The sequence below is a fragment of the Perna viridis genome, chromosome 4 (genome assembly GCF_037379345.1).
Source record: "Perna viridis isolate PV_CMFRI_1.1 ecotype Kerala chromosome 4, ASM3737934v1, whole genome shotgun sequence".
Classification (NCBI taxonomy): domain Eukaryota; kingdom Metazoa; phylum Mollusca; class Bivalvia; order Mytilida; family Mytilidae; genus Perna; species Perna viridis.
Window position 1 is genome coordinate 35285329 of NC_142448.1, and position 24483 is coordinate 35309811.

Here is a 24483-nt window from a genome sequence, read left to right on the forward strand (position 1 = left end):
GACGTTTCTTAGATATAACATTTAATGGAGGACCGCAAACTGATGTTTTTACCTAGATACAACGTTTACACACAGAAACATGATGACATTACAAAAAGTGCTACAACGCTTAACATAAGTCACACAGTTCCTGCGGTATTAAGAAAGTCTATAATCCTCAACACTTTGAATAACATTATAATACAATTCGAAGAAAGATTGTAAATTTTGTTGAATTGTGCAAAAAATAGAATTAATACACAAACCTTGAAAAAAAGACTGCAGTATACACCATGATGGTCATTTTTATGGTTAAGACATCAGATTTTTTTGCTGAAATGCTTTCTATAAACTCAAGAAACGATCTTTATACGTCTCATCCTGCAGATTTAGAATGGTGACTACATATTGAATTAAGATTAAGTTTGGTTAAGTGTGCTGCAGAATTTTCCCATCATCTTCATTGGTGTTGCTTTTTATATGGTTGTCTTTTAAAGGATACATTCTATACTGTTCCACAATAGCTCCAAAATGCTTGATAGGATACTATGAACTTTTTGGTACAAATGTATTATTTTTGTCCTGCCAAAAAGATGAGGAGTTTTTCAGATATTTGCCTGGAGCATGACTGGAAACTTGTACTTTAGTGTAGTTATTAATGTTTAATCACTTAAAAAAAGGCAGATAGACATTTCATCAGATTTAAGGTATAAAACAGCTGTAAATTATGTAATGGCAGCAGCAATTGTCATGGTCTTAGATTAAATATTCTATTACACTTGGTAGGACAATGATATTTGATATGTGCGATCAATATTACTCAAAATATTTCTTGGATGCCTCCACCATCATCACAGTCATGTTAATGAGACACGACTATTTATCAGGGATGATTTTCTTCCGTTTTTTGCAGAATTATGCTATTTCAAGTCTGGATTTTACCGTTACGATTCTTTTTTAATTGTATATTTACTTCCATTTTTGCCAATTTCTGCTTTGTTTGTTGACCTTATGAAATCATCTCTGATTTATATCAGTTTATTTCATGTATTAATGGTATTTTATATTTAGTTGGAAGCTGCAGAAAGCCTTTGCCATCTTATTAGCAAATGCCTATCTAGATCTCCAAATCCTAGTGTTAAAGTAGTGAAAAATTTACATGGATTTCTGTGCTGTGATCCAACTTTTACTCCCAATGTAGAAAACCCTCAGGCTGATATTACAGGTTAGTAACTAACTCCTGATGTAGAAGCCTCAGGCTGATATTACAGGTTAGTAACTAACTCATGATATAGAAACCCTCAGGCTGATATTACAGGTTAGTAACTAACTCCTGATGTAAAAACCTCAGGCTGATATTACAGGTTAGTAACTAACTCATGATTTAGAAACCCTCAGGCTGATACTACAGGTCAGTAACTCTACTCCTAATGTAAAATACCTCAGGCTTAAAATTGTATTACAGATTATTAACAAACTCCTGATTTAGAAACCCACAGTTTTAAAAATGATAAGCCTTGTGTAGTTTTAAAAAATCAATTTCGTGGACACTATTTTTTGCACTTTTCTGTCCTCTGGGAAAAGAAAGAAAATTAGTACACCACAAAAATTAATATTTTTACAGTATGTGTCAGAGCTAAAGTTGCTAAGTTATGTTGTTTGATTTCCATTTCAGAAGGTGTAGAATGTAAATGCTCAAAAACCTCAGGGATTCTTACGCTTACAAAATATCAGAAGGTAAGCTTCTCATAGATGTTTTTATAGATTAACTTTTTATTTTCTAAGTGGGCAGTACATGCCTGTTGCATTGAAGGCTTTGTCTAATTGTTCCGTTTTTAATTAATTCTTATGTTTCATCTGCAGATTGTTCTGTATTTAATGCCATTGTTCACTTTTAATTTTCATTATGATTGGAGAAATTTTACTTCAATACAGTGATAAAAATTTCCAATTGGCAGAATGATTTCATATTTCATTACATATATGCAGTTATGGCATGCAGTGTTTTTTAGTTCTGGCTATTTCCAACTTCAAGATTCACAAACTTGCCCTCTCATGTTATGTTTTTAGGCTACAGAAGTAGGTAGACGATGGCTTAGGAAGACACCAAGTGTAAAAACTGAGCTTGGTATATCAGCAGAACTGACTGAGGACAAGGCAGAGGTATGCATGTTCCAGGAAATTTGACAATTAGAATGTTTTTCCTAATTCCTTTTAAAAATTCATCCAATTTTCAACCTTTTTATTGCAGTTTCTAAAACTCTTGTCACCACTCCCACCATTATATGTAATTCATCCCAGTTACAGCAAGTTATATACTTAACTTAAAGGAATAGGTTTGGTCTTCTGATTAAATGACTATTACCTGACCAACTTCCTTGGTGTAGTTAATTGGACAATGGACAAGGAGATTTAAACTGAATAAATTACCTGTAAAATGTTAGAATGTTTAAATCGCCTTGTTATTTGCCCTGATTGCTACCTAAGACATTTCATCAGTTAAAGATCAGGCAGTCCCCCCACCCCCCCCCACTATTGCAATCACCTTGTCCGTCCGTCTGTTACATTTTCCATAACAGACTTCTCAGCTTCTATTGGAGGGAATGCTTAGATATTTGGTAAATTGCCGTTTCATGATGACATGTGCTGTGTCTCCCGTTTTCATGTTTCTCACTCATTTACTTCCTGTTTACGGATTTAGTAATTTTTTAGGTTGTGCAAAATGGAAATTTTCATAATAGATTTCTTAGCTTCTGTTACAGGGAATGCTTAGACATTTAGTATAATATTTCTGCATGAAGACTTGAACCCTGTCTCCCTTTCCTAGTTTTGACTGAAATGCTTGAGTGGGGGTATTCTTTGCAAGGCATAGCATGCAACATCTTGTTTCTTACTGTAATTACCTTGTATTACTAAAATATGGCTAAGAGTCTGTGGATAGTTTGGTTGTCGGTTTATGATTACCTCTGATGAGATTGTTATATTAACTCAATCTCACTGGCATTAAACTGAGAATGGGAACTTAAGTACTTCTCCACTTAAGAACCAGGCAAAATGTTTATAAGGTTTGGCACATGAAGAAAAAATACACAAGTGATTTTTATTGCATTATCCAAGTATTTATAACACATGACCTCAAGAAATAATTGTCAAAGTGTTTGTTAAGTTTGCCTTTTTAAGATGTTGATTGGTCAAATTTAGTTGAAATGCTTTATGGAAAAATGGTTGGAAAAATTTTCCCAAAATTTTTCCTTTTATAAGCAGTCAAAAAATATCTGCGTCACCAATGCTTCAGGATAAATTTAAGTAACTTTTCATTTGTTTTCTAGATGTATTTGAATATGTTTGAGGCAAAAAAGACCAAATTGAGAAAAATAATGTGTCACTCATTGCCTGATTCTTACTCAGAATGGTACTTAAGTAGATTTTATACTTTGAAGTTTTGCAAATAACAAGCACAAAGAGAATTATTCATTAAAATGGAAGTAACCAGTTTATCCTACAGCAATTTTGAGATTTTTACATTATTAGTTTAACACCAGTGATCTTAAAAATATTGTAATTGAATTTTAATGCTAGATTCAGAAACAGAACCATATACAGAGAAGAGGTGGAGACATTGCCCTCAGTAAGGTCTGTAAACTGTTTGGAGAGAAGCTACAGGCTGACTTACCTACACTATGGGATGCTATAGAGAGCTCACTTAAAGCTTTAGAGAAAGGTATAGAAAACTTGCTCTTTTTCATGTTACAGATCTTACCACCAAAAATGTGAATATAATACTGCCACAAAAAATTCAGGGTTTACAGTTATCAAGTTTTGGAATATAAAATCATTTAACTAATGTAATAAACTGAAGGTACCATATGGTCTGCAACAAATGGGTTTCAACTTGCATATGATTATTGTATGATTATCATATGTTTTCAAACCAAAATTATCATATGATAAGCACATAACTATTGTATGTAAATTATCATGTGATTATCATGTGGCACATTTGATCTTGAACATTTTAATGATTCATGTATTTTTTTGTTGTAGAGGAATTCAACACTGACAATGTTCAGGAGGTTGTCAACTCCCTACAACTAATAGAGGCTGTTGGTCCATCTCTACACTCTTCTTATACCGATAAGGTGAATTTCTGTATTTTGTTTATTTTCAATTTAGAAATTATTATGAAAAATTTGTGAATGATATTTTAGCATTATTTGTGTAGGAATTTTGTTCTCTGGGTTTAAGTTTAATTCTGATAGAATACTTGCCAATTTTTAATGGGTAATCAGATTTTATTACATTGAATTTTACCACAATGATTTTGTTTATAATGAATTGTAATGGCCTTACAAAATTGAGTCTGTCCAACATACATGTAAATAAATGCATATGATCATTTTCTATTAAGACTACATGTCAATAGTTGGCTGCACATGCTTTGTAACTTTTTTTTTGCAGAAATAAATTAAATATCTAATCTAAAACAATCCTTTTATTTCAGATAAAAGAGAAGATGATATCAGTTTATAATGGACTGAAGAATACCCATACTGCCATAAGACACATGTCTGCCAGAGATGTTGGAATGTTGTCCCAAATATTGACCCATCATACTTTGTCCTTTATTATGGACAAGGTTCTCCCATTGATGGGAGATATGGAATTTGAAAGGAATAGGCAAGGAGCATGTGAAGCTGTAGCATGTATCCTTGAAAAGTTAATGTGAAAACAAGATCTTAGACCCCTCAAACCATTTGGACTCCTTTTGAAATCTCTTGTGGGCAGTCTGATTATGGTAGGATGTATTTCTGTCTACTAGTGTTTACTCATTTTCATTTTGTGGAATGTAGAATATAACAGTTTTGAAGATTTTTGTCTATACTGTATTGCTCTTTAACCTTATATTTTTAATGTTTACTTCGATCCAAAGATTCCTTTTTCACAGAGCAGTTTTTTTTTTTCAAATCTCACACAATTTAATCTTGTCAATCTCAATACTAATATCTAGTATATATATATTTGCAAAAGTAAATACAGATATCATGTAAAATTGTAGATTATGAGAAGTGGCATTTTCCACTGAAAGTTGTGATGTGTGGTGGTGTGTTTCTATCACTACTTGAAAAATATAAACTCAGGGCTTCTAATTTACATCCAGGACCTAGGTAAATGAAATTTCAGTGGTCCTGCATCAGAAATTGAGGATCCCAGACCTCAGACCAGTGCTGATTTGAACCCCTTGAACTATCATAAGAAGTGGCATTTTCCACTGTAAGTTGTGATGTGTGGTGTTGTGTTTTTATCACTACTTAAAAAATATAAACTTAGGGCTTCTAATTTACTTTCAAGAGTAAAATGTCCACCAGGAGAAAGTGAAAGGTTCCAAATAAGTTGAAATGTCAAGTATGGTAGGTCCAAGACCTAGGTAAATGAAATTTCAATGGTCCTGCATCAGAAATTGAGGATTCCAGACCTCAGACCAGTGCTGATTTGAACACCTTGAACTATGTTTAAATAGTAGTAACAATAAAACTTGATAATTTTCGACAATATTTTGGAAGATATTGCAAAATTAGGTTTGTCATATAAGTAATAATTGTATTAAAAATTTTACACACAAATTTCTGAATTTGTAGCAGATTTTACGAATAAATTCACAGATATTTATGTATGAATGCCAAATAATTCTTCTAAATTTCGCTTGTACTAACTTTAGCCATATTTCTGTAATACAATATGCTCCTTAACAATCTACAGGTGTAATTGAGAGCCTTGGCATGGATTTATTGCCCTACATAGTATTACTGGTGGTCCCAATCCTTGGAAGAATGAGTGATCAGAATGAGTCTGTCAGACTCATGGCTACTCACTGTTTTGCCACTTTAATAAGACTTATGCCTCTTGAGGTAAGTTTGTGGGGGAGAAGTAACCAGTCTCATTTAGATATAGGTTATGACAACTTTTCAAAATGTCAAGCAGGAGATTTCCATTTCAGATAATTTTACGGTGAGGTGACACAAATATATACTGTAATACAGTACCAGTAATCATTGTCATTTCACAGATGAGGGATATGATATACCTAGAATTACAACACATGCAATTTCATGTACATTTTTAAAAGTAATATACTGAAAAAAAGGTTGATGGCTGCATCATGTCCTATATCCCAATTCTTTCTGAAATAGAATTTGTCTATTCTCTAGGCGGGAGTGCCAGACCCACCGGAGATGGAAGCCAAGTTAACAGTAGAGAAAGAAAAGCAACGATTGTTCCTAGAACAGCTGATGGATAGCTCGAAGTTAGAGAACTATAAAATAGCTATACCTGTAGATGCTGAACTCAGGAAATATCAGCAGGTATAACATAGTCCTCCCACCATGCTAATGAGGTAACACACAGTATTGTATTGTTCCCTTCTGTGAGCTATGAACTTGCTTATTAAAGATCAGATTGGCCTGTTATGCCCAAAGATTTTGACAAGGGGTACAATCACACTCTTCCTTCTGATGTGGTAGAAATATTTTGTTTGTAAAATGCACTGAAGCTGTCCCCCTGGGGATTTCTTCAGACAAACTTCAATAGGTCTTCAATGAATTGAAAGTTCACATCTTTGCTTTCTTGTCGTGTATCTTCTGTCTATAAAGTCCTGGCTATGGCTTTAGTACCAATAAATGATTGTTCTCATGAAATATTTTTATTATATAGATAGCAGTATTTTATTGAGCCTTCCCAGTGTAATAAATTTCGATAATTCACACTGTGAAAGAAATTTGGTAATTTCACTCTCAGACTTTCTCCCGCCAAAATGTCACAACTTTGATATCAGTACATTAATCACAAAATTTAAAATTCATGTTGAAAATATCAATAAAATATGAAGAAAATCTATATAATAAATAGGATAATTAATTGGAAAGAGTGAATAACCAAAATATTATCACTCGTGCCAAGAACACTTGACTTATGTTTTGCCCAGAACAAATTCAGCACACTTGTTAAATCTAGGCGTTCTTTGGCACTTGTGATAATATTTTGGTTATTCACTCTTTCCAGTTAATTATCCTATTAGTATCAAAATAACTAGAAGAGGATTAATTAAAACTAATAGAAAAGTGACAGCAAATACTTCTAATTTGTTTTTTTATTTTTTTCTAGGATGGAGTAAATTGGTTGGCATTTTTGAACAAGTATAACTTACATGGGATATTATGTGATGACATGGGTCTGGGTAAAACCCTGCAGTCTATCTGTATACTAGCCAGTGATCACTTCCTCAGGGATCAGAAGTATCAGGTATTGTCTATATAAATAATGTTTAAACTAAATGTATGTAGTAAGGTAGCTCAAATCAAGGTCTGATTTTTTTTATATCACAGTCAATTTAATTTTATCAACTTATCATTAATTTTTCAAGCTAGTTGACACCTGGTTATGTTTCTTTAGCCCCATCATAAAAGTTTAATGTATTATAACTTTTTTTTTCAGGAATCACAGGGGCCAGATTGTGCCCCTCTCCCTTCTATTGTGGTCTGTCCTCCAACACTGATTGGTCATTGGGTGTATGAGGTCAACAAATTTGTAGAGGAGAAGTACTTAAATCCACTGATGTATGCTGGTCCTCCAGGGGAGAGAGCTAGGTAAATATGATAGAAGGATTAGGTACCAGTGGTGTATATTGGTCTTTCAAGGGAGAGAAATAGGTAAATAGTGTATGATCTTTAAATACATGTGATGTATGCTGGTCCCCCAAGGGAGAGAGCTAGGTAAATTTAATTTGGGATTTATGTACCAATGGTGTATGCTGGTCCCTCAGGGGAGAGAAATAGGTAAATATAGAAAGAGTTTTAGAAACATGTGATTTATGCTGGTCATGCAGGGGAGAGAGCTAGATAAATTTGATTAAGAGTTCGTCAAGGGAGAGACCTAGGATATAAGTTTAAAAAAAAAAATGTTTTGTGAAAGTTAGGACTACCAGCCCTTATCAAAATTATTGCGTTTTTAAATTGAAAAACATGTAGGTACTTAGAAATATATACATAGTATTTCTTTCAAAACCTTGGTTTAAACTTGATTTTATTTTATTACATGTATTTCAGATTGACCATTTTATTATTTTTTTTTAACAAAAGTAAATATGTTTGATTTTATCCGTATCCTTTTGCAGGTTACAGAAAAAAGTGAAGAAACATAATTTGATTGTGGCATCATATGATGTTGTTCGGAATGATATAGATTTCTTTGGGTAAGATGAGCTTTTACAGACAATCAATTAAAAATAAGCATTCATAGCATGTCACACATATACATTCACTTACCTCATCTATCCTATTCGTCCCAGCACATAAGGCCGCAACAAGTTTACTCCCATTTCCCTCTGTCCTTTGCCATGTGTTGTGCTTGTCCAAGGCTGAATCCAAGACCTTGAAGCTCGGCTGAGTCTGTTCTCCTCCAGGTGGTATAGGGTCTGCAAGGTTTTCTCTTCCCAGGTGGTGTCCATCATAGGGCAACTTTTGGCATGTGTTCATTTGGTACCCATAACATGTGGCCCAGCCATCTGAAGCATCTCTTTTTAATTCTGTTGCAATTGATTGGCAATTGCACTTCTTCAGCAATTCATCAATTCTGATTTTCTCTGGCCAAACTATTCTTTGGATTCTCCTCAGGCGATTGTTTTGGAATACTTCCAACTTATACATTTATAAGAATCTATTTAACTTCCTTTCCAAAACCAATTTGTTGTGGTATGTGACATAAGTAATTCAGATAGTTAAAATGAGTACTAGTCCATATTAAATTAATGAACTGCCAATTGCTGATGCAAGGTGCTGAAAAACCCACCAAATAGACAGTAGAAAAGGGAACAGATGCACCATCGTCTAACCCCTATAAAAAAAGTTAATACAGAGATCTACAAAAGTTCTTCAGTAAGTGTTAACACACCTTCAAGTAAGCTCTGAAAGGTACAGACAATAAAAGTAATAAAATCCGCGGAAACAGAATGATGACACTCCTTCAAAATAAATGACAAGTCCATTAACAACATGAAAACACGTTTATAAACAACATTCATTTCTAAACAAGTATCAAACTGTAGCAGACAAGTTAAAATAGTGGACAAACCTCTTGAATTGACAAAACTAGATTATGGCAATGAAAAATCACCAAACACATGCTTCATTCATAATTTATTTGTTGAAAATTTTGAATTGATCTTGAACTTGATATCACAAAGCAATAAATCTAGTGGTAATAGGAGAAAATGGTATTTATTTTCCTGTTGAACCGACCAAATAAAGAATGATAACTTGCACAGTTTCAAAATCATATCTCAATAGTGCAACAACTGAATGACAAACTGAGACTGGTTATTATACCCGCACTCATTAGATGTAATCATCTTGTCTGCTTGTCTGTTAACAGATTTCTCAGCTTATATTGCTTAGATATTTGATATCTTGCTTTCACAAGATGACTTGTACCTGGTTAATCTTCTTCCTGTTTATGGATCAACTTGGTAATTTTTCATGTGGTACATAATGTAAATTTTCATAATAGATTTATTAGTTTCTCTAGCAAGTAATGTATTCGGTATATTGCTTTGGCATAATGACTGGTACTGTGTCTCTTTCCCAGCCTTGACTGATGGTTGAGAGGGGGTATTCTTAGCATGACGTAGCGTGCAACATCTTGTTGTGTCTGTTACTGTTTCTGGATAAGAAATAAAAGTAAATTTTGATGGGTTTTTGACAGCATGAATCAGCCCCTGTCTGATATTCTTATAGACTGCTACTAAAGTAGCACTCCCGCTAAGAATCATGCAAAATGTGATTCATGGGTGAAAAGCCTACATATTTTTATTTTTGATATATTACTTAAATTGTCATAGTTAACAGAAATTGTAGATTTCAAAATTAAGGGAGATAACTCTGTAAATGACATTCAAGTACAATAGAATCTGTTGGATTTTCAATGATGATTATCTCCTTAGAGCAGGCAGATTTTAATGAATAATTACATATTTCATAATATAGACCCATGAAACAACTTAATTACAAAAATGAAAATATGTAACCTTGTTTAGGGTGTATCAGATTTTTCATATTTTGTATGATTCTTACAAAGACAGCTACTTAAGTCTTTTGCAATAATAAATGATAACTTCTTATTGTAATGTATTTCAGATCCATCAAGTGGAACTATTGTATCTTAGATGAAGGTCACATAATAAAAAACGGAAAAACAAAGGTAATTATTTTCTTTCGTTGTTAAATGAGCACTTTGCAAATAGGATGCTAAAGAAGGATTTATATGACTACCTTAAATATTCAAATTGCTTGAAATTAAGGTGGGTATTTTCTACATATGCATATCTATAATTTTAAGAATCATTAAAAAACTAAGACAAAGTATGATTTTTATCTCTACCTGATGCACAATAAAAGAAAATGGTTTTGATTAGAACTTCAAATTTCTGAGAACACAATTTGGCATACAATTTTGAAATGTGCTGACTTCACATCTTTCATTGCATTTTCTACTTTAAGCTCTCGAAAGCAGTGAAACAGTTAATATGTAACCATCGACTGATTCTTTCCGGTACCCCAATACAGAACAATGTATTAGATCTCTGGTCTCTTTTTGACTTCCTGATGCCTGGTTTCCTGGGTACAGAGAAACAGTTCCAGGCTAGATATGGCAAACCTATACTACAGAGTAGGGATGCTAAAAGTACTTCTAAAGAACAGGAAGCAGGTAGGTTCCATTGCATTGTGGGTATTTTTTAATTGAAAACATTTTGTCTATCATGGCACTGTACATTATGCTGGCAATTTGAAAAACGCAGCTTGTAATCACGATAATTGATCTTGAATTAGAATGTTCTTGTAATTTCAAATAATCAAAGTCTCAATATTCACTACTAAAAAGTCAGAATCACAATAATAAATATTAACCTTAATTTCTGAATTGACAGTTTCTGACAAAGTATTTGATAAATATCAAAGACAAATTACCACCATGATACAGCAACCATTACTGCATTTTCTTCCCCAAATAGTCGGATAAAAAATAGTTACAAACTAATTAGCGTAAGTCATGAGATTTTTATCCTTTCTTGCAGCACTTTGCCTATTTCAAAATTTTGGTTTTTTTTTTAAGGCCAGGCATTTTACTCTATTACATGTTTAAAATGTTGACTTTTTCACCAGGTGCTTTGGCTATGGAGTCTTTACACAGACAGGTACTACCATTCATACTGAGGAGGTTGAAAGAGGATGTACTCCAGGATCTACCTCCTAAAATTATACAGGATTATTACTGTGATCTCAGTCCTTTACAGGTATGTTGTATTTCTACAGAGGTTGGGCTAGGTTTAAAGATATTTTGTGTTGCAGAATTAATTCTAAACAAAATTGAATATGACAATTGAATTTAGTTAAAAAAATGTCAAATCAAGATGGCCCAAACTTTGTTGTAGAATTTGTCGTTTACAAACTTTACCAATCCTTTTTGGATATGCGTAATTTCTACTTGCCTGAAGTTTTCACTTGCCCCAAGTAACACAAAAGGAAATCAGAGAACACTGCATGGCATGAGACAGTGGGATGCATGAAAACTAATAACTAACAAACATTTTTCATTATCAGTTTGCCTCGATATCAGTAATATTGATATTTGTTTCTAAATGAAGTTAATTGCCATAGTAAATCACATTTGTAATAATGGCATATTTCTTCATTTGTCTTTCAGATTCAACTGTACGAAGATTTTGCTAAGTCAAGAGCTAAACAGGGATTAGATGATGTTGTTACAGCTCTCGGTGAAGAGGACACAAAGAAACAAAATCCCTCAATAGGCCATGTATTCCAGGTAAGGGGAGAGATCTTTTTCCTTTCATCAATGCTGGTAGTTTTTTTAATTCATTTGATCATCTATTTGTTAGATAGAAGTCTTAAATTTTGTTAAGAATTTGAATTGAACTCAGGAAATAATCCAAAGTGGTGTTTTACATGGTGTTTAGATGTTCTAAAACTTGTTAATACAGTGGATCCTGCTTAATTGCATAGCCTATTTGCCAGTAAAAATTATGCAAATAACCGGGCTATTCTTATAATCGAAATTACAATTTTACCGGAAGTGTGAGTTCAGGTAAGACGACGATACTGTGGATCAACCAGGGATATCACAGTTCAACATTTCTGATCTGGTATTTGTTATAGACCTTCTCATTGTATTGTTCTTTTATCAATAAAAAATAATATATATTGTGTTTGTCTTGTTTATTGACCTTCTTTACAATGTGTGTATTTATAAGAAAAACCACGTGTTTCTCATCTATAAATAGTCAAGTAATTTCCAGACCTTTCTATGAAAGAAAATCCCATATTTCATATTTCAGCCAGGATTCAGTGTAATATTCATCAATGTTTGCAGTTTCTGGGCTTTTGAAATGGTCTGTGTGTTTTTATTCCTCTGTTCAATCACCATTGTACACTGATAGTTGTGTATTATACTTGTCATTGACCTCGATATATTCCTATGAAGTGTGGATAGTATGGGGCACCTTAGGGTAGTTGAATTTCATTAGACATTGTACTGAATGAATGACTTATAATTTTCGTACGATATTTATGCCTAGTAACCAAAGCTCACTCAAAACTGTTCAGCTCATTAAAGAAAATTAAATTTACATTGATAATCATTTGTAGTCGGAAAAATTTAAATTGGGACAAAAAATACCCCAAGCCGAACCCCAAGCCGCATCATAAGGTGATGTTTGGCATGTCGTCAGAAGTCATTGTTCATCTAGGTGCTTGTTTATTTAATGTAATTAGAAATCATTTATATTGTCTTTTATGTCCATTATGTTTTTAATTCCATTATTAACACCTCCTAATCGATGATAATCTAGTTTTTACAACAATAAATATGATTGACATATTTATGACCCGAAGGCTTTAAATTTGGGAAAACCTGTCTTTACCTGGATGAGGCAAAATTCTCTATGCAATAAACCGAAATGCATCTCCAAGGCCTATGCAAATAAGCGATTTTTTCCCTAATAGAATAATAGGAAATGGTTTTGTGCAGGAGAGAATTATGTTGATAACCGAAATATGCAATAAAGCGATATGCGATTAAGTGGAGTCGACTGTACAACTTCTCATCCATTCAATGGATTTTGATGAAAATTTACACAAAGTTGGGGAATTGATTTTAGATAAGTATTTAGCAAAACAATTATCATTTGATGCTTGCAAGGAGAGAAGACTTAACTTAGGATTTTTATAAGTCCTTAGATGTTGCATTAACACTCTACATTTTAACTAAATGAAAATTCTTAAACAATTTTAACATTTTATACATGTACTACATTGTTTTGCTCATAATTGTAGGCTTTACAATACTTGAAGAAAGTATGTAACCATCCCTCACTTGTACTGACTCCCAATCATCCTAAATACAAGGAAGTTAATGCTCAACTCAAATCTCAGAATTCCAATCTACATGATCTCCAACATACTCCAAAACTAATGGCACTCAGGTGAGTTCAAAATGATATTCCATAAGTCTTGGTGCTTTGGTGAGTATACCAACAGAATATACTCCAAAAGATGAGTAATGCATCCATATCTTCCACACAATCAGAACTTAATTGTACTCAAGTCAGTGAGTCTCCAACATACTCCCAAAACTCACACAGGTGAGTACATCAACATATTCCAAATCCTGTCTTCTCAAAGTAAGTAAGTCTGACTTACTCCAAAACTTTTGGTCTTCAGATAGGTCTACAATATCTCCCAAATCTCGTGGCACTCAGGTGAGTAAAATTTACTCTAAAATTTTAATATGATGCTCTGGTTTATAGTAAATAGTAACTTCCTAAGTAACTTCTGAGCAAGTACATGTATATCTTTTTTTTTTTTTTTTTTTTTTTTTTTTTCAGATTTATAATTTAAAAGTTCATTATTCTTACTAACAGGTATTCCCTCTTTCTTATTACATTAGACTGGGAAGGGAACTAAGCACATACATGATGTTATCAATTTAAACCTCACAGTGTTTATTTATAGAGAGAGTATGGCTAATCATCTTCAGTAGATCTCCCAAAGATATTCATTGATTAAGTATGAAATCTGTTTTCTCATGTTCAGTCAATTTAAAATCCATTCTGTATTTTTCAGACAACTCCTGAATGACTGTGGAATTGGAGTATCTAGTTTTAGTGGTACCAGTGGTCAGGCAGCCACCAGTGAAGGGCCTGTTGTTGGTCAACACAGAGTGTTACTGTTCTGTCAGCTCAAAAGTATGCTGGAAATTGTAGAAAACGATCTGCTCAAGTATGTACTGAGTTGAATGCATTTAACATTGTGCATTGTGAAGGATTTTTTTTATGTTTAATGCTAAGGGAAATAACTCTCACAACCCCAAATAGACTAGTTTGCTGGCTCATTTTGAAATAAGGAACAGGTGTGTGCCTAATCATCAAATTGGTACTTGAAAAATTACTTAAAATGTACAACATCGAGTTGATAGAATTGAACTGAAATCTTATGATTAGTCACCCTGATGAACAGTGAATCTTTTCATTTGTAAATAGTACTACCTTTAAGATGGTAGGTACTTGCACAAACTGAAAAAAAATATAATTACTTATAAATTAACAATTCAAGTCATTTTAGTTTCCAAGAAAACTGTTTACTGTTCCGTCTTTCCTTAATAAGACAGTGAGCCAGTCTGTATGGTGTTAGTTTTTTTCCTTTGCATTTAATGCAGAAGAACCTGTTATTTAAAACAGACTATTGCTCCTTTTACAAAATGTTAGTTTGATTGTCTTTCACATTTTTTTATAAGGGATAAGTACAAAATGGTCCATTGATTTGTCTTGTCCATATAATCTTTTCAGAATGCAATTTTTCCCTTTCAAAAATGCTTTCAAAAACATGAAAGCTGACATATGATTGACTGACCAGAGAGACCATCTGTACAGAAAGTTGAATGAAGTGATGGTAGATCAATGACTTGCATGAATAATTATTAGGTCTCATTTTAATTAGATTTTGCTTGTCATTGGCACAGGCTTTCAGTGAAACTCACTTTTTTAAGAGATTATTTATTTAAACACCTATTAATTAGATTGTAATGCTTTAAGTACATGTATTTGATTTTTTTTATCTACAGAACCCACATGCCAAGTGTGACCTACCTCAGGTTAGATGGAAGTGTACCAGCTAACAACAGACATGATATTGTCAATAGGTGATACATGATTAGGATATAGTAGAATATTAAAAAAAAAAAAGGACATGAAATTTTACCAAATGATTGAAACCTGCCTAAACAAAAACCTGCCTCAATCAGTCACATTCTTAAGTTCCTTCATATCATTATCTGTATATTTTTAACCTGTTATACTGAACATCTGTCTACACTGAACAAATGTTTTACTATGTAAGGGATTTAGTTTAAAAAAATATGTCAGAGATCAAGATTGCATGGTCTAACATGGTAGATTTAATCTGAATCTTTATAAGCACTGTTAAAAATTATGATAGATGATTTTTGTTTTTGTTTTAATGCTTTTAAACATTTCCCTAACATTTTCCTCTGTCTTTATTCTAGATTTAACAATGATCCCTCCATAGATATCCTGTTACTGACTACACATGTTGGAGGTCTGGGTCTTAATCTGACTGGTGCTGATACAGTCATTTTTGTAGAACATGACTGGAATCCTATGAAGGACTTACAGGTATGTTACAGGCCACATTGATAGTCTTTTTTCTGATATTATGGTCCACTATTAAATGCTTCTTGTATTGTTTTAGATTTGTTGTATACAATATTAAAGCTAGGTTTAGGATACCCAAAAATATGGCATTTGAGTGGTCTTTTTATTTCACTGACTTTCCTGATTTTTTATTGGTTGATCACTTTTATTTATATTTTATGAAAAGCTTTCATGAGCAAAAAAATCACATCCTCATTTTTTAACTGTTTTTTTGTTTTTGTTCTTCATGCTTAGAGGGCCACCATAGGGATGACCATATTGTTTTAGTTGTATAGAGACAATTTTATGAGTTGGAGAAAAGGAGTCCAATGAAAGAAGCAGTTGATTGTAATAATTTTACTACACTTATCTCATAATTGCAATATCATACATCTTGTGGACTGAGATCCTAGGTGATAGTATAAAGGTGTACTAAAATGGACAGATTAATAGCTCTTTAAAAAAGTGTATCTTACAGCCTACATGGGAATGATCTTTGAAGCTGATTATTGAGGACCTTCTTCACCTTTGATATGTAGATGTATTATAGAGTATGGTTAACCTTTCAGGCCATGGACAGAGCCCATAGAATAGGACAGAAGAAGGTTGTAAATGTTTACAGGCTTATTACCAGAGGCACTCTAGAGGAAAAGATTATGGGGTAAATATTCAGTTAAAACTCTGCTATGAATGGCATAAGACAAGAGAAACTGCTGATTGGTGACTTTTAATAATTCATGGTTTTTTATATGACATTTTTAATTGATCAAAATCCAAGTATGATGTCAGAAAGAATTAACATTGCTCTAGTATAGTGAGTATTTGTAGGACAAAATATACATTTTTAGCTAATTTGATTGAGTTCATTTTACAGGCTTCAAAAATTCAAGATGACAATTGCCAATACAGTCATCAGCCAAGAAAATTCCAGTTTACAAAGTATGGGAACAGATCAGTTGTTAGACTTGTTTTCATTGGATGAAAAGGTGAAAGGTGAAAGTTTAGCTGGATCATCCAAGGGAAGGAATCCAGCTATGAAGAAGGAAAGCATGCAGTCAGTTATTGATAGTTTAGGTGAACTTTGGGATGAATCTCAGTATGAAAGTGAATATAATCTGGACTCATTCATGAAGTCATTGAAATAATATTATGATATTTCAAGGGACTCTTCAGAGGCTTGTGTTGTTTCCTCAGTTTCTTTCTTCATTATCATTCCTTTTCTTTTCCCATTTTGAATCTTTGTTGAGGTTTGGTGTCATTTATCTCTTCACTGCTATGCTATCTTTTTATTTAAACTGCTTGGGATGTTCAGAAAGTTGACAACATTGTTTACATATTGCCTTCTCTGTTTGCATAATTCTTAAGTGAAATCGTACTTTGTATACTGTATAGTGGGAAATTCTTGCAAGGTTCTAATTTTTTCTATTTTTGTGAGTTTGGAGGAATCACAAAATTTGGCACCCACAAAATTATCTTCTAGTATACGGTAGTACCTTCCAAAACTATGGAATTTAATGAAACAACTGATTATTTATACACACATATAACTTCATTAAAAAAAAACATAAAATAGACCTATTTCTGAAGTTCTAGTTAAGAGGTGTCCATGCAAGAGCCAGGTAGTGGGTGGCTCATGACAAATTCTGTTTTTAAAACATTTTTCATTCTTTTCATATCACAAATGCATCCTTTCTCAAAGTTGTATGTTGATTTTTCAATAATTAAAGAGAAATAAATTACCTAGAAAGCATTGAAATTCATTAAAAAAAGGGAGATATTTTTTTTTCATTTGAGCAAAGTTTGATTGCCTTGTTAGGGAACTTTAAATGCATTTTCAGAGCCATCCATTGTCGATTTAAAACATACTTTGTCCTATTGACATACATATGGTACTTACATTACAGTGCAACACAAAATTCAGTGGGATAAAATTGATCCTGTGCCACTTGTATTATACGATCTGCCTGATTTTTACATGGACAGCCACTTTTCATTATAAAGTGTTATCCTTTGCACTGAAATTCAGTTTTTTGTTGTTTTGTTTTTTGGTTTGTTTTTTTGTTTTTGTTTGTTTTTGTTTTTGTTTTTGTTTTTTTTTTGTATAATCAAGAATATTACCCAGGCAATGGTTTTGCCCTTTTCTTTTGTCTTGACTTTCACAGACTATGAAAAAGAGGAAATGAGGTTCAGTCATATTAGGTAGAGTGATATGATTAAGTCACTTGAGTAAAATTGTTATAACTGATATATTTTAAATAGTAATTTATGGATAATGGCATTAAAATGTATCAATTTGAAGTAAAAGGTCACAAATGATAATATTTAGTATTAATTCTAATATTGTGGTCATTGTTTGAAGAAAAGTTCATGCTCAATATACTTGTCAAAAATTGTCTCACTTATAACTAAAACTACCAACTATTTTACCATTTTTGATGATAATAATCAGGGCAGCATATTAAATTTTAGTCTAATTGGCTGGCACACCCCATGTTTTTGATGCATCAAACCTTTTTTTAATGAAGATGAAGTTGCATTATCCTGAACAGTTAACATTTATTTCAAAGTATTTGAAAATTAAAGAATATTTGTAAATTTATTGCTTTACCTGGTTACTAATGATTTAATATTGTTAGGTGTCAACATGGCATCATATTTGTGTAGAATTACAGTAAAACTTCTCCAAACCAGCCACCACTGGGACAAGAAAAAATGGCTTGGTTTATAGGGGTGGCCGGTTTTGTGAAAAATAGCAATGCATTCTATTCTGTTCCCATTAATGTGTTCTATAACCCTACACCTTGTCAGCTTGTTGGTCGAGACAAGTTTAATGCCAATTCAAAACTGTTGTCCTTTTATTATATTTCAAAGCTTGCATCATTTGTAAATGATTTGATTTTACTAACGGTACGTCAGACAAAATAATGTTCACGGTTTTGAAAGAATGTGTATTAAAGATCCAAGGGCTATTGATGGTAATTAATTATTTGTATTGTTTTCATAAATTAACTATCAACAAAGTCTAATAATTTCACTCCTATGTTGTTTTGGCTTGGGTACAGGTTTCATTAATTGACAGTTAAAAGATTGTAGAGATCGTACTATTAAATTACCCCAGTGTGTACACACCAGTTAACAGCCAACCAGTGATAAATTGTAATGTCTGGATTAAATTTGTTGCCTAAACTACTGTGCCCTTCAATTATCATCTGTCCACTGATGAAATGCAAAGCGGTCAGTGAATGAATTATAAATTACGTAATATTACGTAATCATTTACAGTTTTGTTGACACATTTATTACAGGTGAACAATAACCGGGTGGCTGGAATTGAGAGGTTTTTTTTAGTTGAAATATGTAACTAAAACTGTGAAAAACTGGTCGATGTATGGTTTTAGGAGGCTGCCTGTCTATTGAAGACAAAACACACAAGTTTTAAGGTATATCGGCTGGGACTTTCGAAAATGGTCGGTTTGAAGGGAAAACCAGTTTGGAGAAGTTTCACTGTATTCCATTATTTCAATCAAGATTTATCTCCCATTTAAAAGTTATTTTCTTTTTAATGCAGGTATTACTGAATAATTGTGGTATAATGTCCATTTACAGATATATTGCAATCACCTTGTCTGCTCATATTTCATGGCAATTATGTTATCTCTATGTATGGTATACTTAGCATAACAGCACATGCAATTTCATTTTAATGTTTTACCAGACAAAAAAAAAGTAGATTAATCAAGCTCAGCTTTGTACTAGACCAACATTTTCATCTCGAATTTCCTTATTTCACTGCTTATGTTAATATTACAGATTTTATTGGTTTTTATAATTTTCAAGAGAAAATAGATATATAAGCTTTAAAATTTGTACATCACATCTTTAACAACTACATGTAGCTATTTGCATTAAAAATAACTCTTTAAATGGGAGGTAACTCTATACTCTAGAAAAATGGAATATTAAAGTTAAACCATGGCTGTTACAAATCCAGATAGTCTTTTGATTGATTTGAATAGCTCCTAAGGTAGACAATCTGCCCTACTTAATGAAAAGTGAAATCCTTTTACCAGTCATTTAAGGAGGTAGACCTAGGGTAAGGGACACAACTCTTACAAGTCATTGGAATGTTTTTATTCAGCATTTTACATCAGTCTCATATAAGCATCAAAGTAACTTGAACTGATTTCAATCTTTTTCAGATGAAAGCTTGATAGGCTTTGGTGAAATTTAATATGATACAAACATATCATTGATTTCAAGATTTATTTTCCTAACCCTAGGTCTACCTCCTTAAGTTCGAAGACTAGTTTTATGATTAACTTATCCTTAACATTTTACTATCAAAATAATATCTAACGAAGACCAAAAGATCTCACAGGTGTTCAGTGTTAATGAAGTAGAATGCATTTGTATAATGTAGGACAGATTTCTTTAATACAGAAGCTAAGCTAGATTTGTATTTGAAATGGTATCACTTTTAATACATATTATTAAGTTGCTTTCCTTAGGGCCGATCACATTTTTTACCTAAAATGCACTCTGGTTAAGTATTTGGTGGCTCATGAGAAAAATGGTCACATTCTTTTGTTTCAAAGTTTTCTATGAGTTTAATGCATTTTATTGATGGAATTGGGGAAAATTTTCATATTTAAGGTTAAAATGTAAGAGAATAAACTTGGAAAAAAAATAGTTATCTCCACTGACAGTAAATTTGAATGCATTCCATTGATTTTTTTACCTGCCAATAGGGGAAGATTTGTATTAAACCTGTGGTGAATTTCAATACTCCAAAAATTCTAAACAGCATCATAAAAATATGTGATTTTCTTTTAATCTTTAAATGGATAAGTTCTTTAACTCATGGAAAAACTATCCAGTATTATACTTCATTAAACTTGCCAATTATATCTTGTTACTGTTATAATACATTTATCTTGTTCTTTTACATGTATACAGAATTTAGTGCTTGTTGGTTGCAATGCTTTTTGAGGGGTTTATATGCTAACATGTTTTTTGAAGTATTACTCTCCAAAAAAGATTAGGGAAGGGCTGGCACATTCTTACTTTGATTATTACATAAAGAATGCATTACACCATTGCATGCAAATGAACAACTGTTTACAATTTTTTTTTTGCATAATTCTACCCCTCCCCCTGTTCAATTTTGTGGTATTTAGTATTGGTCTTGTCCATACTTCCGTATATCAGGATTATATTGAAAGAACTGCTCAACCAAATCTTTAGAAATTCTATTCAAAAATGTTTGGGATCATAAAAACTCATGTAAAAAAGGTTTGTTTTTTCTTTACCCTTAAAGGGTTATGACCCCTTTTATTTTCCAACATTTGAAATACAGGAGTATCTGTGTTCATAAATTATTTTTTTCCACTTTATACTTGCATTAAAGGAATTCAGATATGATTAAAAGAAAATAAGTGGATTGTAGAGTAAAAAATATTTCCTGACTTTTTATGCTGAATTCAACTAATAATCTCATACACCAAACTTTATTTTTAGGTGCACAATTTTGTATTCTGTAAGTACAATATTGTACAAAAATTTTACAAGTGTAAACATTTTTCAACAATCTTGCCTGATACTTTTGATTAGTGTTACATTTTAGCATGTCTCTAAGTGCCAGCCTCAAATTCTTTAACCAAATAGGAGTATACACAATTGAAAGGTCACATGCAGGTGTGTTGGAATGGTTTTGAGTTTTAGAAATTCAGTCAACAAGTTAGTAGTTTATTTTTTTTTTAAATGTTAAATAAAAGATAATCATTTCAAATTTCTATTAAATTTTAAAGTGATTGGTCTGAAATTTGGTCTATTCATAATTTTCCATAACTTTACTTTCATTTCTGTAGTATTACAGAAATTGCCAGTTTGTAAGAATCAGGCAGGGAATGAGGATTTTCATCTTAACAAAAATATGTTATTTAGTACTGGGCAACACAGAGTTGACTTTAATTTTATAGTTTCAAGGATGGAAAGCACAATTTTTCTTATACTCTGTCACAATGTCCATTTTTTTTTTTGTCATTTTATTGTGATCTGATTAAGATAGTTTTTTTAAAGAAATCAATTTGGAAGTAATTAATAGTGTACTGTAAAATAGAAGGATTTAGGCAACCTCTCATACAAAACTAAAACCATTTTCTGATTGATTTACTATGTATCAATTCTCTATCTTATAGACTCTGCTATACAAGATGTGATAATTTTCACAAGGCATGAGCACTGCTCATTCCAAATCTACAAAATCTGTACTAATTTAAATAAAAAAACAACCCAGTTTTGCAGAGGTGTCAAAGCTTTGAAAAAGCAAACAAATCATTCAAACTGGAGATTATATATTTGAACTGCCTGATTTCTACAAATGTCTGTACTGAATAGGTATGAGCTTGTATGATGATGCATGGTTGATGTATGATTTTGTTGAGAAATGTTCAGCCACTTAACATGTTCTTTAGAGCAGATTTTTGTTACTTGTTTTACTTGTTTTTTAATGTTCAAACATTTTGTCATGGTTACACAGGCAAAATTATTTCACATGATTTTCACACGAATTTCACATGATTTTCACCTGAATTGAGCAAATAAACTAAGTGACAGAGTTCACATGAAATTCAGATGAATAGAGCCTTCACGTGAAATTCACATGAAATTCGTGTTTAGTGAATATCACATGAATTTCATGTGAAGCTCGATTAACATGAATTTCACGTGAAAAATATTTTCCTGTGTATATTTAACAGCAATAAAGTGTTTAAAGTTGACTTGGTATTTTGATTTAAAGTATCCTTGTAGAAGTCATACCTGCCAACTTTTGAAAATCCCCATAGGGGTTTTTACATGGGACATGTTTTCAAGACGTATTTTGCAGAACTGCATGGGTTTTACTGTAGTAATGTATGAATGAAACAATCACTTTAGCATTAAAGGGCCTTTCTCAGTTGAACAAAATGTGCAGGCACTTTAATAGATTGAAGTTTGTAAGCCGGACCCCTTTTTTGTGTTGGATTTCTCCAAATCTAATCAAAACTCTAAGTTTTATCAAATATAAAAAGAATAAACGAGAAAACTTTTATTTATATTCAAATTCATTTTTACTCTTTGAAAATACATTGAGCACATATTTCCTTTTTTTTCATTAATGTCTGTTGAAGGGGAGTTAGTTTTAAAGTTTTGAACATGAAGAATTACAGTGCAGCAAGTTTTTTGGCCCAAACAAGCCGGACTTGAATTGTGTGACAGTATGATGCTGTATAGTTTTTTAGGAATAGGTAGAAGAACTTGGGCAACTCCTACTTTTCGTTAAGTGCATTCCATTGAAGGGAGTCAAGAATATTTATTGGGTAGAATTTGAGCAATATCTAGATTTTATGCAAAAAAAGATTCCCAATTTTAGTGAGGCGTATGACAGTTCTTTTACCTATCAAACTGCACCTGTATTCAGAGAAAATGTATTGTCCCTTTCTCCTCTTTCCTCCCCTTTTTAGCTCACCTTGCCAGAGGCTATGTGAGCTATTGCCATTATTTGGCATCTGTCATCGTCGTTGTTGACAATTTTTCAAAGCACTTCTCCTCTGACACTACTTGAGCAATTGGAACTAAGCTTGGTATCAATGTCCCTTAGTGTAGTCGTGCATAGAACTGATGTATTTTTGATCCGTCAATAAACATGGCTGCCGTTACTAAAAATATAACTTGGGGTAAGACAGTAGGTTTTTGCATGTATCTCCATAACCGTTAGGTTTAGCCAAATTCTGATTGGTTTTAAGTGTTCAGCATAATGAGATTGATATGCATTAATATTTTCGTTTTAATCTGTTAAGCCATGTTGGAGTTATTGCCCCTTTTCAACGTCTTTTTTCCTATATATTTTTAATGTTATATCTTTCAAAAATCATCTTCTCTGACACCACCGGACCAATTGGAACCAAATTTGGTATTGATGCTCCTTAGGGTATTCTTCATGGAACTGACGTAAGGATTTTGGATCCGTTAAAAACATGGCCTCTGTGACTAAAAATAGAGCAAAGGGGTCAGTCAGAAATTTTCTCAAATATCTCCAAAACCGTTAAGTTTAGCCAAATTCTTTCAATTGCTGAAATGATCTTTATTATAAGGCATACTAAAGTCTCCAAGTGATCTAAGTTGTCAGACGACTCAATGTAATAATTATTGCCCTTGAAATATGAACAATGACGTTTCTTTTACAGTTTTAGCCAATATCTCGAAAACTATGATAGATATGAAATGATCCTAATGATAAGGCCTGAAGAAGTTTGCAGGGATCAAAGATGTCGGACGACTCCTTGTTAGAGTTGTTGCCCTTGAAAGGCTAAAAAGTATGTTATAAGCAGTTTTCAGCCAATATCTTGAAAACTTTAATAAGTGGAAAGAGACTTTCAACTGATGATATGATCCTTATGATAAGTCATACTAAAGTCTTCTTTTGAGTCAAAATTGTAGGACAACTTGTAAGGGTAATTTTCCTTAAAAGGCAACAATTTAACCAGGTGATTCAGGCTCCTGGGAGCCTCTTGTTAGCTAATCTGACCTAAGATCATGGCGTATGAAGTTAACATTTCTTTAAAAATCTTCTTTGTAATCACTCAGTGGATTATTACCAAACTTGGTCATCAGCATCCTTGTATCTTGAAATTGTGTCGATCAAGTATAAAACATCGCTATCGTTATTTTTTAAGACCACATGGGTCTAATCA

At 32.5% G+C, this 24483-nt stretch overlaps 1 protein-coding gene across 2 annotated transcripts in view; it reads left to right on the top strand.

Moving 5' to 3' along the window:
• LOC148619885 (TATA-binding protein-associated factor 172-like) overlaps positions 1–22530 on the top strand; it is a 41401-nt gene extending 18871 nt beyond the window's left edge. Inside the window, exons 20-40 of one of the 2 annotated variants that reach the window (XM_088580267.1) lie at positions 1051–1204; positions 1655–1716; positions 2050–2142; positions 3559–3700; positions 4024–4118; positions 4481–4682; positions 5737–5885; positions 6186–6338; positions 7138–7275; positions 7468–7619; positions 8147–8224; positions 10164–10227; positions 10527–10734; positions 11190–11320; positions 11731–11850; positions 13377–13525; positions 14166–14321; positions 15163–15240; positions 15604–15733; positions 16321–16412; positions 16626–22530. In XM_088580267.1, the coding sequence (XP_088436393.1) occupies positions 1051–1204; positions 1655–1716; positions 2050–2142; positions 3559–3700; positions 4024–4118; positions 4481–4682; positions 5737–5885; positions 6186–6338; positions 7138–7275; positions 7468–7619; positions 8147–8224; positions 10164–10227; positions 10527–10734; positions 11190–11320; positions 11731–11850; positions 13377–13525; positions 14166–14321; positions 15163–15240; positions 15604–15733; positions 16321–16412; positions 16626–16896 (2817 nt within the window). In that variant the 3' untranslated portion in view covers positions 16897–22530. Of the gene's footprint in view, positions 1–1050; positions 1205–1654; positions 1717–2049; positions 2143–3558; positions 3701–4023; positions 4119–4480; positions 4683–5736; positions 5886–6185; positions 6339–7137; positions 7276–7467; positions 7620–8146; positions 8225–10163; positions 10228–10526; positions 10735–11189; positions 11321–11730; positions 11851–13376; positions 13526–14165; positions 14322–15162; positions 15241–15603; positions 15734–16313; positions 16413–16625 lie in introns of both variants that reach the window. The other variant, XM_088580268.1, reaches the window with a different exon arrangement.
• The last annotated feature ends 1953 nt before the right edge of the window (positions 22531–24483 follow it).